Consider the following 16,955-nt stretch of genomic DNA (forward strand, 5'->3'; position numbering starts at 1 on the left):
ACATTCTATGGTAGTCAGGAGGACTGCTGTCTGAATATGTCGCCTGCTGCCCAAATGGCACCCTCGTTCCTGTGTAGTGCACTTATTTTGACCAGGGCCCTTAGGGCTCTGGTCAAAAGTAGTGCAATATATAGGGAATAGGGTGCCATTTGGGACACACAGTGGAGGGCGACAGACTGGCTGAGGTGGTGGATGGGCCAGTAACAAACCCCAAATGAGGGTAAAGATGTATAAAGGAAGAGTAAAGGTGGACCATTTTTGAGCCAGTGGAGCAAAGCTCGGGATCCTCACCGAATGAGATAGAAAATTTACAGGAGCAGTGAATCAAATGATTAATAAATAATCCCTTTGTCATCCAATGGAGTGTCCCGTACATTCCCCTCCTCCACTCCCACCCACCCAGCTACCCCTCTCTCCTCCATTTAAAGCACATTTGCACCTGTCTGCATGGCTTCACCGAATTACAAAGTGACCGGATTAGCCTGACAGGCACGGTGCCACTGGCCCCTTGAGGCTTTTTACAGGTCGGCATTTTTTATTTTACACAGGGAACAGAATGGCCTTTTGTCATTTGGGCAAAAGTCTGTCCTCCACCCTCTCTCCTCTGTCCTCTCTCTTCCGTGACCAGGAAACCGATAAGTGGTCCAGTGGTAAAGGAGAGTGTCAATTCGTTAGTAAGCAAATGGAAGACGTCCCCCCCCTCTCTTCAATAGCCTTTTAGCGAGGAAGCACAAGTCTAACCTACTTGAGTCCTTTGCGGAAGAGTTCCAGAAATACTTTTTTATATAAAACTAGCTAAATTTGTTTTTATTACTTTATATATTTATTTTGGAATTCCACCCTGAAGACGCGCAATGGGATAAGGACAGACATTTAATAAAAGCGCATTTTCATCCAATTTTGTCATGTCTACTGCAGCTCCTCCGCTCCGGCATTTGACGTCGCTGGTTTACTAACCACTGGTCCTGGGATCCATCATTACGCACACATGGCATCAATCATTACGTGTACCTGCACGTCATGAGGCACACCTGGACATTACCTCCCCTATATCTGGCACTCCCTTAGGTCCTTTCCCCAGTCACTATTGTTCCTGTGTTTATGCGTAGATGCTACTGTTATGTTGTCTTATTCCATGTTTGTTGTGTTAAACGTTTCACCTGCACCTGCTTCTCGACTCTTAGCGTCTCTGTTATAACTTTCCCTCTCCTCGCCACCTCCCCTTGATTACCTTTTTTTTTTAAAGGAGGCCAGAGGACGACGGAGAGAGGACACAGTCGTTGTGCAAATCCAATTGAGAAAAGGCCAATATGTCCATCTTGGATTCTCTTCTCGCTCCACCTCAGTCTATGGGCAAAGCATTTTACATCTGTGACACGTGACAACTTCTCCAATATAAGTGTGGATCATTATAATGGAATTCTGCACATCTTCTGTCTAATCTTGGTCAGTGGGTTGTCTGGAGTCCATTCAGTTTAGAATTGATTCCCTCAAATCAATACCTTATTGAGAGCCGCAGCATCTGCAAATGAGAGCCAATGTACTCATGGGACCTGGAGTTCAGTTCTGTGAACCCACATTCAGTGGTGGAAAAAGTACCCAATTGCCATACTTGAGTAAGAGTAAAGATACCTCAATAGAAAACAACTTAAGAAGTGAACGTCACCCAGTAAAATACTACTTGAGCAAAAGTATTTGATTTTAAATATACTTAAGTATCAAAAGTACAAATAATTTCACATTCTTTATATTAAGCAAACCAGACAGCACGATTTTCTTTTTATTTAAGGATAGCCGTGGACAAATGCTAACACAACATCATTTACAAACAAAGCATTTGTGTTTATTGAATCCTCCAGATCAAAGGCAATAGGGATGTTCTTTTGATAAAAGTGTGAATTAGACCGTTTTCCTGTCCTGCTAAGCATTCGAAATGGAACGAGTGGTTTTGGGTGTCAGGGAAAATGTATGGAGTAAAAGTCTTGTTTTCTTTAGGAATGTAGTGAAGTAAAAGTTGTACAAAAATATAAATAGTAAATTAAAGTACAGATAGTCGGCACAAAAAACGACTCAAGTAGTACTTTAAAGTATTGTTACCCACATTCAAATTCACACATGAATGCACACACCACATAATAAAAAAAATGTAAACTCTTGTAAAAAGAGCGTGTAAAAAAACGTGGTTTTTGGACACGTGAAATAATGTGAAAGATTTCACACGTAAATGTTCACGGGGCAGACACGTGGTTTACGGACACGTGTCTGACAATTTACACAAATGTTTCACATGTCAAAAATATCACGTAGAAAAACAGACACATGAGTAAGACACTGAAGTTTTACATGGATATTTTTAATATAACTCAGACATGTGGTTTGCCAACATTTCACGTGTGCTTCTGTTACTGGAGGGATTAGAAACCTGGTCTCCCAGGAAAGAAGCCGACATCTTGGACCATTCGACCAAACGGGCCAACAGTTATGTTGAAAAACACACACACACACACAGCTAGGCAGGTTGTGTGACATTTCCTCCTTACTGGTGCCACTGATCCATCCCTAATCCAATTGCTGCCTGGGCAGAGCCACGACAGCACTAAATTAGGAGGGGGTTTGCAGGCAGCCAACCAAGCAGGGAGAGGTATACAGTTGTTTGTATGTATGAGGAGGAGCAACAACGGCCATTAAGCTCTACGTTTTGTACTTAATGTTTCTGCCACAGTATCTTATGACAAAAAAAAGCTTCTGGATATCAGGACAGCGATCGCTCACCTCAGATTAGACAAAGATTTCTTCTTCAACAAGCAGGACTCACAGGATATACTGCTAATATCCGACCAACATCCCCGTTATTGGCAAGAGAAAGAGACGCAGATACAGAGGACACAGAGCGGGGCGCCTCATAAGGTTCTGCAGAAGGCGAGTGGGAAAGCTGCTGTTACTGTCAATATTACTCGCCAACGTACAATCATTGGGCAATAAATTAGATGAGGTACGATCACAAATATCCTACCAACGGGACATCAAAAGCTGTAACATCTTATTTTTCACGAAATCATGGCTGATATGACAACATGGATATTCACCTAGCAGGATAAACAGTTGAAATCGGAAGTTTACATACACCTTAGCCATATACATTTAAACTCAGTTTTTCACAATTCCTGACATTTAATCCTAGTAAAAATTCCCTGTCTTAGGGCAGTTAGGATCACCACTTTATTTTAAGAATGTGAAATATCAGAATAATAGTAGAGAGAATGATTTATTTCAGCTTGTATTTCCAGTTCAATAAGGTTACTGACTGAACGACAGTATGAATCTAAATGGGCATACACCTACAGTACAGTGTGCTTTTAACCCCCTAGAGTCGATTGATGCACCAGTGCGACAATCTAAGTAACATAATTTTAAAAAATTAACGGCATGCGTCTCAATGAACCGCATCCGCCTATATCGCACTTCCGCATTTGCGGTTTTAGGCGGCAGAGGTAGAGCGATGTTTATCAGACCATGAGATAATCCTGAAAATTGTTCTTCTCATGAAAATGTCCGTAGTGTCAAATAGAAAGGGTAGACTCACAAACACAATGCTGTACGACCGCCACAAGTGTCAGGGGACTCATCTGAAGTTGGTACCGTCAATGTGCCAACTTCTGTTTGTAGCAGCCGAACCGTTTGGGCTACGAACTAAAGGGTAAAGGGGAGATTCTCACAAACACTATGCTTCTCTATTTTGCTGTAGGATCCCCACGGGATTTGTCTGAAGGTAACCGGTACCGTTTTTTTTTTTAAAGACAGGAAGTATGATGGTAGTTTTGTGCCTACCCCAAAAAGGGGTTAAATATGTGTTAAAAAAAAATACATAATAATATTTCCGAGCTTTCTTATATCTCCTAGATAAAGGACAAACACTCCAAAACCTTGTTTCTTATGATAGATTTTTTGACTGTCTTTTTTTGTCATTTATTACTGAGTTATTTAATGCATTTCTCTGGGCTACAATACTAATGGCCAAATTCAATATTTTGTTAAATCATTAAAAAAAAATGTATATACCTAAAGGGGTCCTACAATTCATTATCAAATAGCTAAATGACCCCCAACGGCTTAGACTTTTATGAATTAACCTCAACCCTTCCTCATTTATTTTCCCTGTATATGCATTGGGGAGTAGCACCTCGAGCAGAACGTGGCTGACTAGAAGGGCTTGTGATGTTTATATTTAAATGGGTGGCATAATTTTGTAGCGCGATTCCGAGCCAGCGGGTACAAATGATTTTGGGGTATCTCAGATTGTTCTGGCAATTCTCCCATTGAAACTTCATCGTGATTGTGACCTATTATGTATCAAATGGGTCATACCATTAAAAGTATCAGAGAGTATATTGTTCCAAACTGTAACAAACCTCGTCCTCCTCTTCTGAGGAGGAGTAGCGAGAAGGATCGGAGGACCAATTTGCAGCTTGGTAAGTGTCCATAATGTTTATTTTAATACATAAACTGAACACTACGAAATACAAAACAATAAACGTGAAATGAACTAAACAGTCCCGTGTGGTACTAACACGGAAGACAAACACCCACAACTCAAAACTGAAACCCAGGCTACCTAAGTATGATTCTCAATCAGGGACAACAATTGACAGCTGCCTCTGAGAACCATACTAGGCCGAACTCAAAAACCAACATAGAAAAACAAACATAGACTGCCCACCCAACTCACGCCCTGACCATACTAAAACAAAGATAAAATAACAGAACTATGGTCAGAACATGACACAAACAATGTGTCTAAAAAATAAGCTAAATCAAAAAAAGGTAGTTTTGTGATATTCATATTAGTATTTTTTAAATGTTGACTAAATTCATGCGAAAATGTGTATTTCAGTATCTAGACATATTCCATATGTTAGAGCTCACTACAAGGAGTATAATGATGCCTGTTGCGGAAACGGGCAACAGTAGCCTGGGTAGCAATCTGTTTAGCTAAATTCCACTCCTTGTACTCCGCAACATGTGCCAAAGGGAAGAAAGAAAACATTATCCACTCTGCCAGAAGGGTTTTTTAGCAACCCAGTGTCAGTATGGCCCACATTGGCAACACACAGTAGGTGAACTTCATGTTAGATAAACAGACTGGTAAAAGTGTATTCTATTCTCCTTCTATTCCATCTAATCAAAGTAGCTGGTATAAAAATACCAGCATTAAAGTCTACTTGTTGAAATGTTAATGCATTGTTAATATTTCATTGCACTGTATCCATCCACAAGGTCATGGCGATAGGCTGATTGACATAGATTTTTGCAAATTCTGTCCACCTCATTAGATTTCTAGTATACTACATGGTCAAAACAAACATCTCTTTCCAAAATCATGGGCATGGGAGTTGGTCCCCTCTTTGCTGCTATAACAGCCTCCACTCTTCTGGGAAGTCTTTCCACTAGATGTTAGAAAATTACTGTGGGGACTTGCTTCCATTCAGTAACAAGATCTGCACTGATGTTGGGCGATTAGGCCTGGTTCGCAGTCTGCGTTCCAATTCATTCCAAATGTGTTTGATGGGGTTGAGGTCAGTAAAGTTCTTCCACACCGATCCCGAAAAAAAAATTCTGTATGGACCTCACTTTGTGCATGTGGGCTTTGTCATGCTGAAACAAGAAAGGGCTGTCGCCAAACTGTTGCCACAAAAATGGAAGGACAGAATCGTCTAGAATGTCATTGTATGCAGTAGCGTTACGATTTCCCTTCACTGGAACTAAAGGGCCTAGCCCGAACCATGAAAAATAGCTCCAGACCATTATTCCTCCTCCACCAAACATTACAGTTGGCACTATGCATTCAGGAAGGTAGCATTCTCCTGGCATCCGCAAAACCCAGATTTTTCCGTCGGACCACCAGATGGTGAGCGTGATTCATCACTCCAGAGAACGCGCTTCCACTGCTCCAGAGCCCAATGACGACGGCCTTTACACCACTCCTGCCGACACTTGGCAATGCGCATGGTGATCTTAGGCTTGTGTGTGGCTGCTCGGCCATGGAAACGCATTTCATGAAGCTCCTCGACAAACAGTTCTTGTGCTGACGTTGCTTCAAGAGGCAGTTTGGAACTAGTGTTGCGACCGAGGACAGACAATTCTTCTATGCACTGTGCGCTTCAGCACTCGGCGGTCCCGTTCTGCGAGCATGGGTGGCCTACACCTTTGCGGCTGAGCCGTTGTTGCTCCTAGTCGTTTCGACTTCACAATAACAGCACTTACAGTTGACCGGGGTCGCTCTAGCAGGATAGAAATTCAACAGATTAGCTTGTTGGAAAGGTGGCATCCTATGACGGTGTCACATTGAAAGTCACTGAGCTCTTCAGTACGGGCCATTCTACTGCCAATGTTTGTTTATGGAGATTGCATGGCTGTGTGCTCGATTTTATACACCTGTCAGCAACGGGTGTGGCTGAAATAGCCAAATCCACTCATTTTAACGAGTGTCCACATACTTTTGTATATACTATATATCTCAAGACAGGCTAGACAGACAGACAGACAGACAGACAGACAGACAGACAGACAGACAGACAGACAGACAGACAGACAGACAGACAGACAGACAGACAGACAGACAGACAGACAGACAGACAGACAGACAGACAGACAGACAGACAGACAGACAGACAGACAGACAGACAGACAGACAGACAGACAGACAGACAGACAGACAGACAGACAGACAGACAGACAGACAGACAGACAGACAGACAGACAGACAGACAGACAGACAGACAGACAGACAGACAGACAGACAGACAGACAGACAGACAGACAGACAGACAGACAGACAGACAGACAGACAGACAGACAGACAGACAGACAGACAGACAGACAGACAGACAGACAGACAGACAGACAGACAGACAGACAGACAGACAGACAGACAGACAGACAGACAGACAGACAGACAGACAGACAGACAGACAGACAGACAGACAGACAGACAGACAGACAGACAGACAGACAGACAGACAGACAGACAGACAGACAGACAGACAGACAGACAGACAGACAGACAGACAGACAGACAGACAGACAGACAGACAGACAGACAGACAGACAGACAGACAGACAGACAGACAGACAGACAGACAGACAGACAGACAGACAGACAGACAGACAGACAGACAGACAGACAGACAGACAGACAGACAGACAGACAGACAGACAGACAGACAGACAGACAGACAGACAGACAGACAGACAGACAGACAGACAGACAGACAGACAGACAGACAGACAGACAGACAGACAGACAGACAGACAGACAGACAGACAGACAGACAGACAGACAGACAGACAGACAGACAGACAGAGACAGACAGACACACAGACACACAGACACACAGACACACAGACACACAGACAGACAGACAGACAGACAGACAGACAGACAGACAGACAGACAGACAGACAGGCAGACAGGCAGACAGGCAGACAGGCAGACAGGCAGACAGGCAAACAGGCAAACAGGCAAACAGGCAAACAGGCAGACAGACCTTTTAATGTGGAACTCCGTGACATACTTGTCTTTCACTTTTTGAAATGAATGACAAAAGTCGAAAATTGAAAGCCACCTCGTACTCCCATCCTCTACTTACTGGTCTCTCCCATCTCATATTCACTGTCTCTCAGCAGCTCAAAGATGTCCACCTCCAGCTTGCCTGTTGTGGAACGGTTACTGGACCGGTTGATGCTGTCCTTCGCCAGAGTGATGGCCAATCTCTCTCCCCGGCTGCACTCCATTGGGTCGTCAAGTATGGCGGCTGCAGAAGAGAAGGTGAAGAAAGAAAAACATCATCCACTCTGGCAGATGGGCTCTTTGGATACCCAGTGTCACGATGGCCCACATTGGCAAGACACAGTACATATACTTTATTATTTCCTCAAACAGACTGTGCTGCAAATCATGCAGAACTACAGAGAAAGCCCTTATGGTTCATGGGGGTCGTTATATTACCAAATGTGAATATGGTTTTCTGTCAGTACAAACAAGTGACTTTTACTTGCTAGTGTAAAAAAAAGAAGAAAAAAAGCCGAACACAACGCTTAACACATCATGTGATTCCCAATCCGGAGTCCCGATCTAAATCAAATAAATCTTGCGCAGAGTGATGAGGCAACAGATTTTAATAGGGCTGTTTTGTCCTCTCTTGATTTATCGCAATCATGTTGGAATTAACATAATTGTTGTTTTACACATGATGCGCACGCTTCCAACATTTGAATATGGCGTGAATGCATGTGTCATAACTACATGTGTGTGGGTGAAATTAATACGAAGGACTCAAAGAAGCAGTTGAGAAATGGTGCTTCGCTGTGTGTTCTAGCAAGCAAATGAGCAACTCAGTGGGCGATTCACAACACAGTTTTAGGATAATTGACGTGGCACATTGTGCATAGGTTGTAATCCTGAGTGTGTCCCAAGACGACAGGTTCAGGTTCAACATTGTAGCGTAATTTGTTGAGTTAGACTAGGGTTAAATCCAAAAACATTTTTGATGTATAAATCAGTTGACGAGGCATGTGAACCCTGAACTCACCAACATTACCATACTCTAACTAAAACCAGACAGGGAATGTATAATTCCTTCAAAAATTGGCACAATCCACCAGAAGCAATAGCATTCAAAACCTGCTTAAATGCAAAATAATAGCTTTCTTTCTGTAGGAATGTTGCCCGACGGTGAGGTCAAATCAATGCATGTACAAACATGTATATAACTGACCTCCGCATTTCTCTATACTCTGCGTCAATACATAGCTCAACTCGTACAGCAACATGATAGGTTCCTCTAAAGAGCAGGTCATTTGCCTGACATTTTTGTTGAAATTGCAAAAACATTCACACTCCAGGCTCCCTTTTAACAGCAAACACAGCTATTATTGCATTCCCTGAGTTCTCCAGCGAGTGAGATTAATAGCACTGGATTTAGATACAGGATCGGACCTAGATGGAGGCCAAAGACAGTGTAATAATTACTGTAGCATTAGAGATGATAAACCACAGCCACGATGGGATAAAACTGGCCCATTCCCATGCAGATCGCACAGATACAACTAACCCAAGTTCAATTTGGTCAATGAGACAACCATTTATGCAAAGCAGCATTGGTAGTGGTCACGGCAATTAGGGGCGTTTACAGAGATTCACATGAAGGTAAGCAAAAGGTTGTCTGAGGTTTATTTATCCATTTATTTGTCCATCTATCCATTATTTTACACTTAGCGTGTATGTGCCTTGCCTTGTCTCTGCTAGTGCAAACAGAACACAGCCTACAGAATATAATTAACATGATGGGGGGGGGTTATCCAATTAAAAGTTATTTGGATTTGATTACGGCAACAAAAGAAAGTGCACAGCTCATGTCACACAGAGCTTATTTTGTAGATACATTTGCAAATGAACACAACTAATGAACATGTGATGAGTTCTTGTCACCTCATAACACATGTCAAAACTGAGATTTTGTTGTTATTACTTTACTTTTACGTACTTTACTTTATTAGCTCAACATGGCGGTCAAATATAGTCAACTGGAATATAAAACATTGGGGTTTGCGAGATTTACCTATAGCCTATATTTATACACAAAACATACTGCATAAAGAAATGACCGACAGACAGTGTATGTAAATTACACGTAATGTAATGTTTAAAAAGTAGCCTACAATGAATGTCTGCTTGCCTGCCCACATAGCAGTTACACCGTTAGTTACACAGCCCAAATTGGTCTCCCTCCCTCTCTTATTGCCTCTGGCAAGTTTTGTTCTGTTTCGATAGTGAGAGCAGCATGGGAATGGAGCTGGGCAATTCTCTCACGTGATCCAGACACCCTCTGAGCTGTATTTACTCTCTCCTCTGGAACATGAAGATCTCCGTCCTTTGAATGACTGAGAGATTTATTTCAAACCCCAGCCCTTGAACCTTTTTAAACCAAACAATGGCCAGCCCCAGAGGTGTGCCGAGGCATTTATAGGACGCACTGTAGTACAATACAAGCACGGTCGATGGCCGTCTTTCTCTCTAAATGTCTGTAATACGCTGTCCATTTCCAAAGCTCTTAGGTGTGTAGATGCCTGGCCATTACCTGATATGGAGAGGAAGAAGGGTACAATGGGGAGGAACTGGGCTGTGTTCACATGGTGATTTTGAATCAATGTGTATAGTGCACTATGATCAGGGCCACATTCAATGTAGGCAAACGTTGTTGAACGTTGCAGATAGAAATGAGATAGAGCTAACGTGAATCCGTATATCGACAGTAAATGTCAGATTTGTTTGTTCTACATTATATATTTCTGCCCGGACGTTCCAAATCATTGTGCTCCCCTGAGCTGTCCGGTGTCCACGGCTAGGGAAAGCGGCAGAACGGCAAGACCGGAGTTTCTCCATTGAAGATACATTTCTACACATTCATAACCTAAGAACATTGCTTATACAGTAGTGATTGCATATACAGTTTTCCATGTATACTGTAGTACCTACAGAGAGTGATTCACATACTTCAGATGGATTCGCAAACAACTGTTGAGTATCTCTTGGAAACATGACACGGGATGTGGGATGTGTGAGCATCTGTAGTGCATCTCAGTGACTTGAGGACATTAGACAATTGTTTGCTTTCTCGCCGAGGTGAATTTTTATCCGACTGCAACATGTATTCACGGGGAATCGTTCATGTTTATCCCGAGAGTGTTACGCCCCTGAAAACAGGGGAGAAATAATCACGGCAACATTGAAACAAGAGAGAGAACACAAAGACAGACCGCCGCAGATACCGGTTGATCCAAAACCTAATAGTAGAACATTTATGACTGCACTCTGGGCTGCACTCTGAACCAAAAAAAGGTTTTTAAAACCATCAAATGGCAAAGCGCCTCATGAGGTGTTCTTACCGTCCTCTGAGGTTCCCTAATTCATCGCTGCAGTCTCTTATCAGAACAGCACACCAAGCGACATAACAATCAAGCCAGAGCCTAGAAGCATAAAAAATACCATCTATTTAAGATGTGTACAGTACAGAAAAGGAGCGTTTCACACATGTCGCTTGAACATTCGTGAGCCTCATAAACATGATGGTGTTTAAAGATCTGAGGTATTATTAATATTCCTCTCATCGGCCTTCTCTCCACTCCGTTACAAGAAAGGGCCAGAGGGATATTTCAGGAGATTATTACAATGTATCTTGTCTTCGCTACCAAGCTGAGACAAAAGTGATTTCAAGGTTATATTAGCCATTAATATTTAATGTTGTTCGCTGGCCCTCATCTGAAGGGCCTGCTCCTGACTATAATTATAGGGTTTATTACACTGGCACTGATTCAGACACCCTCTGAGCTGTATTTACTCTCTCCTCTGGAACATTAATATCTCCTTCCTTTGAATGACTGAGAGGTTTATTTCAAACCCCAGTCAGATTCCTTCAAAATGTATTCCTTCTATTAATGCAAATTGTCTGACTTGTAAATCAATTGTAATATTTCAGTCTGTTAATGAGCTTGGTTTTTTGACCATGGGAATACAAATCTCCACTGATTACTTCAGATACTAATTAACAAAGACAGTGGACTTTGTACGGCAGCGAGCAGCATAGCCAATAGGCCATGCATGTCTAATAGCTGTTTCATTTGACAAAGTATACTAAACTCAATATTAACACCATTAGAAGCCTTCGGTAGATTAGCTGGAAGGGGTGGACCATCCTACTCAGTAAATTTAATACAAATATAATGTGTGAAACATTTTAAAAAGTGATCGTTTTCAGATGAAACTATACTAAATATATTTACGTCACCAAATACATACTTAAGGGTAGCAGCACTCTGTAGGGTAGCCGGAGGACAGTTAGCATTCTGTCCTCCTCTGGGTACTTTGATTTCAATACAAAACCTAGGAGGCTCATGGGTTGTCACCCCCTTCTATAGACTTACACAGTAATTATGACAACTTCCGGAGGACATCTGTAACGATTTGCGTTGGTGGAAGAAGGAGTAGACCAAAGCGCAGCGTGGTACGTGTTCATGATGCCTTTAATAAACTGAACACTGAATACAAACGAACAAGAGAATAAAGGAAAACAGAAACAGTCCCGTATGGTGAAAACACAGCTGCCTCTGATTGAGAACCATACCAGGCCAAACACATAGAAAAAGAAAACCTAGGCCTACAACATAGAATACCCACCCACATCACACCCTGACAAAACTAAAAAAAATAGAAACATACAAAGCAATCTACGGTCAGGGCGTGACAACATCCTCCAAACTATCAGAGCTCTTGCAGCTTGAACTGACATGTTGTCCACCAATCAAAGGATCAGATAATGAATCTAGTGCTGAAAGCATAAGCTATAGCTAGCTAAAATGTTGTTAGTAGTTGACTCAAAGAGAGAAAAAAACAATAGATGAACAGTTTTGAACAAATTTAGCCTACTCAAACCCCGGGCTCAAACAAAGAGGGATGATATTTTAGCTAGCTGGCTATGGCTATCCAACACAGGAACTCTTCCAAGTCAAGATTTATTTTGTTTTTATTAATTTATTGCCACCGGGCACAACGGCGTAACTGCTAAACTGGTTTCTGATTGTACATTGTACTGCATGATTGTAGCGGGTTTACTAACTTGTTAGTTCTAGTAGCTATGTTGACTATGACGTGACAACAATGTAGGCTGTGTGTAGCAGTTAGCGATCATGATATGAGGTTTTGGCTTGAAAAGTTTTTTTTTTGCCTGGTCACAGAGAGCTGATGTGTTGTGCACTGAAGTCCACAAGCGAAGGGAAAACGTGAGAGAAGGAGAGTGCGTAGATAGCTGCGAGAAGGAGTTATATACATTTACATTACATTTACATTTAAGTCATTTGATCTTATGCTGACTTTTTTATGTGCATTGCTATGACAAGGAACTTTGTTTACAATGTGATCAGGGGGGTGAGAAGGATCATTCTGCCTATCCTGTCTTAAAAATGGGGCAAACAGAATGAAGGTGGGGACAAATATACCTTCATTTGTCCAAACAGAAACTCTCATTTGACTGTTGGAGGGAACTGATTACACCCTAGATCAGGGCTGGATGCAGGCAAGAGTGTGAAGGGTGGTTTGAATGTGTCCTGATCAGTCACCTTAATTACTCAAGGTTCGTTCCCCTCAACTGTGCACACCATGGTTGTAAACTTTCATTCAACTAGGCCAGTGGAGTAAAGCGGTAAATGGAACATTTGAGAATCATGTAGTTAACACCAGAATCAATGTTACATTGAGCTGGGTTAATGGAAGGCAGGGAGCCCAGTCAACCAATATGCAGTAATCCAGAAATAAGGCCTGATTAGGACAGTGCTCAAAAAATAAAGGGAACACTTAAACAATGAACAATGTAACTCCAAGTCAATCACAGGGTTCTGTGAAATCAAACTGTCCACTTAGGAAGCAACACTGGACAATAAATGCGAGATCATAATGTTGTGCAAATGGAAGAGCACAACAGGTTCAGGAAATTATAGGCCAGACATGCAAGACATTCGCCACCTGGTCATCAGAAGGGGAAAGGAGAAGATTAATTGTGGTTCTGCATAGGTAGGAGAGACCATAGACCACTTCAAGTTCAAATGATCTGCTGTTTTTATGTTTTGGTGAAAGGGAACTTTGTTTGCGTGTGATCAGGGGTGCTTTCACTCTAGTGGTAGCATGAGACGGAGTCTACAACCCACACAAGTGGCTCAGGTAGTGCAGCTCATCCAGGATGGCACATCAATGCGAGCTGTGGCAAGAAGGTTTGCTGTGTCTGTCAGCGTAGTGCCCAGAGCATGGAGGCGCTACCAGGAGACAGGCCAGTACATCAGGAGACGTGGAGGAGGCCGTAGGAGGGCAACAACCCAGCAGCAGGACCGCTACCTCTGCCTTTGTGCAAGGAGGAGCAGGAGGAGCACTGCCAGAGCCCTGCAAAATGACCTCCAGCAGGCCACAAATGTGCATGTGTCTGCTCAAACGGTCAGAAACAGACTCCATGAGGGTGGTATGAGGGCCCGACGTCCACAGGTGGGGGTTGTGCTTACAGCCCAACACCGTGAAGGACGTTTGGCATTTGCCAGAGAACATCAAGATTGGCAGATTCGCCACTGGCGCCCTGTGCTCTTCACAGATGAAAGCAGGTTCACACTGAGCACATGTGACAGACGTGACAGAGTCTGGAGACGCCGTGGAGAACGATCTGCTGCCCTCAACCTCCTCCAGCATGACCGGTTTGGCGGTGGGTCAGTCATGGTGTGGGGTGGCATTTCTTTGGGGGGCCGCACAGCCCTCCATGTGCTCGCCAGAGGTAGCCTGACTGCCATTAGGTACCGAGATGAGATCCTCAGACCCCTTGTGAGACCATATGCTGGTGTGGTTGACCACTTTAATTTTGTGTGTGACTCCAAATCCAGACCTCCATGGGTTGATAAATTTGATTTCCATTGATCATTTTTTGTGCGTTTTTGTTGTCAGCACATAAAGAAAAAAGTATTTAATAAGAATATTTCATTAATTCAGATCTAGGATGTGTTATTTTAGTGTTCCCTTTATTTTTTTGAGCAGTGTATATATATTTTTATAATCCTCCCTCATATTAAATGGTACCGACCGCCACTGATTCACACCCCTTGACTTTTCCCATATTTTGTTGCGTTACATCCTGAATTTCAAATTGATTAAATTTAGATTTAGACTTTTTGTCCTGAATACAAAGTGTTATGTTTTGGGCAAATGCAATACAACACATTACTAAGTACCATTCTTCATAGTGGAGGCTGCATCATGTTATGGGTATGCAACATGAGTAAGACAAAGGAGACGATTGTGGACTACAGGAAAAGGAGGGCCGAACACACATTCACATCGACGGGGCTGTAGGTTAGTGGGTCGAGAGTTTTAAGTTTCTTGGTATCTACATCACCAACAAACTATCATGGTCCAAACACACCAAGACAGTCTTGAAGAGGGCACAACAACACCGTTTCCCCTTCAGGAGACTTAAAAGATTTGTCATGAGTCCCCAGATCCTCAAAAAGTTATACAACTGAACCATCGAGAGCATCCTGACCGGTTGCATCACCACCTGGTCAGCATCCGACCGTAAGGCACTACAGAGGGTAGTGCATACGGCCTAGTACATCACTGGGGCCAAGCTTCCTGTCATTCAGGACCTATATACTAGGCGTTGCCAGAGGAAGGCCCCAAAAATTGGCAAAGACTCCAGTCACCCAAGTCATAGACTGTTCTCTCTGCTACCGCATGGAAAGTGGTACCATAGCGCCAAGTCTAGGTCCAAAAGGCTCCTTAACAGCTTCTACCCACAAGCATTAAGACTGCTCAACAATCAATCAAATGGACACCCGGACTATTTACATTAACAACCACATTGCTGCTACTTGCTGTTTATTATCTATGCATTGTCACTTTACCCCTACCTATGTACAAATGACCTTGACTAACCTATACCCCGCACATTGACTCAATACCGGTACCCCCTGTATAAAGCCTCGGTATTGTTATTTTATTGTTACTTTTTATTTAATTTTTTACTTTAGTTTATTTAATAAATATTTTTGAACTGCATTGTTGTTTAAAGGGCTTGTAAGTAAGTATTTCACGGTAAGGTCTACACCCGTTGTATTCGGCGCGTGTGACAAATACAGTTTGATTTTATTTCTAATTGTTAAGGACTGGAGAGTTTTTCAGGATAAAAAAGAAACGGAATGGAGCTAAGCACAGACAAAATCCCAGAGGAAAACCAGTCTGCTTTCCAACAGACACTTACAGACGAATTCTCCTTTCAGTAGAACAATAACCTAAAACACAAGAACAAATATACACTGGAGTTGCTTACCAAGAAGACAGTGAATGTTTGAGTGGCCTAGTTATAGTTTTGACTTAAATCGGCTTGAAAATCTACAGCAAGACTTGAACATGGCTGTCAAGCACTGATCAACAAACAACTTGACAGAGCTTGAAGAATTTTTTAATAATTTGCAAATATTATACAATCCAGGTGTGCAACGCTCTAAGGTAACTACTCAGAAAGACTCACAGCTGTAATTGCTGCCAAAGGTGATTCTAAAATGTATTGACCAATGGGTGTGAATACCTATGTAAATGAAATATATCAGTAATTCATTCTCAAAAAATGTGCTAACATTTCTAAAACATGTTTTCACTTTGTCATTACCTGGGGCGGCAGCTAGCCTAGTGGTTAGAGCATTGGACTAGTAACCGAAAGGCTGCAAGATCGATTCCCGAACTGACAAGGTAAAATCTGTCATTCTGCCCCTGAACAAGGCAGTTAACCCACTGTTCCTAGGCCGTCATCAAAAAAAGAAAAATTGTTCTTAACTGACTTGCCTATTAAGGAGTATTTTGAACATTTTTTTTTTGTTTTTATCCATTTCAAATTCAGGCTGTAACACAAGAAAATGTGGAATAAGGCATGCATATGAATACTTTCTGAAGGCACTGTACTTTCCAGAGGTGTCCAGCATCATATTAATGATTATATTCATATTATAAAATGTGTTAATTTGCATCATGATAGAAGTACTTCACATCCAAACAATTTCAACGTGGCAGACCAAAGAGATGTATCTCTGTGGGTTAGCCAAATGGTCATGAGAGCTTATGTCTTCCACCGTCTATCAGAGCACAACTTGTGGCTTCAATACAATGGCAACATAGTGAAACCTTTGCGATAAGAACATGCAGATTGGTTGGAAATGCAAGGGGATTCAAACTAACTTTGTCAGCAGTAGTCATTGTTCAGAGAGAGAGAACATATTGTTTGCTAACAGGAAATTAATGACACAGTTGAGTCTGAGGGTGCTTTGTTGCCATGGCCTTGTTCAACTCTAACATTATTCATCTCAGAAATGGACAGAGA

General features: G+C 42.3%; 1 protein-coding gene across 5 annotated transcripts in view; it reads right to left on the bottom strand.

The window, feature by feature from the left end:
• The window catches only part of LOC118386320 (glutamate receptor ionotropic, kainate 4-like), a 440,995-nt gene that overhangs the window by 145,419 nt on the left and 278,621 nt on the right, over positions 1 to 16,955 (bottom strand). For all 5 annotated transcript variants that reach the window (XM_052525982.1, XM_052525992.1, XM_052525998.1 and 2 more), the window contains one exon: positions 7,647 to 7,811. In XM_052525982.1, the coding sequence (XP_052381942.1) occupies positions 7,647 to 7,811 (165 nt within the window). The remainder of the gene's footprint in view (positions 1 to 7,646; positions 7,812 to 16,955) is intronic.

This window comes from Oncorhynchus keta, chromosome 1 (assembly GCF_023373465.1).
Source record: "Oncorhynchus keta strain PuntledgeMale-10-30-2019 chromosome 1, Oket_V2, whole genome shotgun sequence".
Classification (NCBI taxonomy): Eukaryota; Metazoa; Chordata; class Actinopteri; order Salmoniformes; family Salmonidae; genus Oncorhynchus; species Oncorhynchus keta.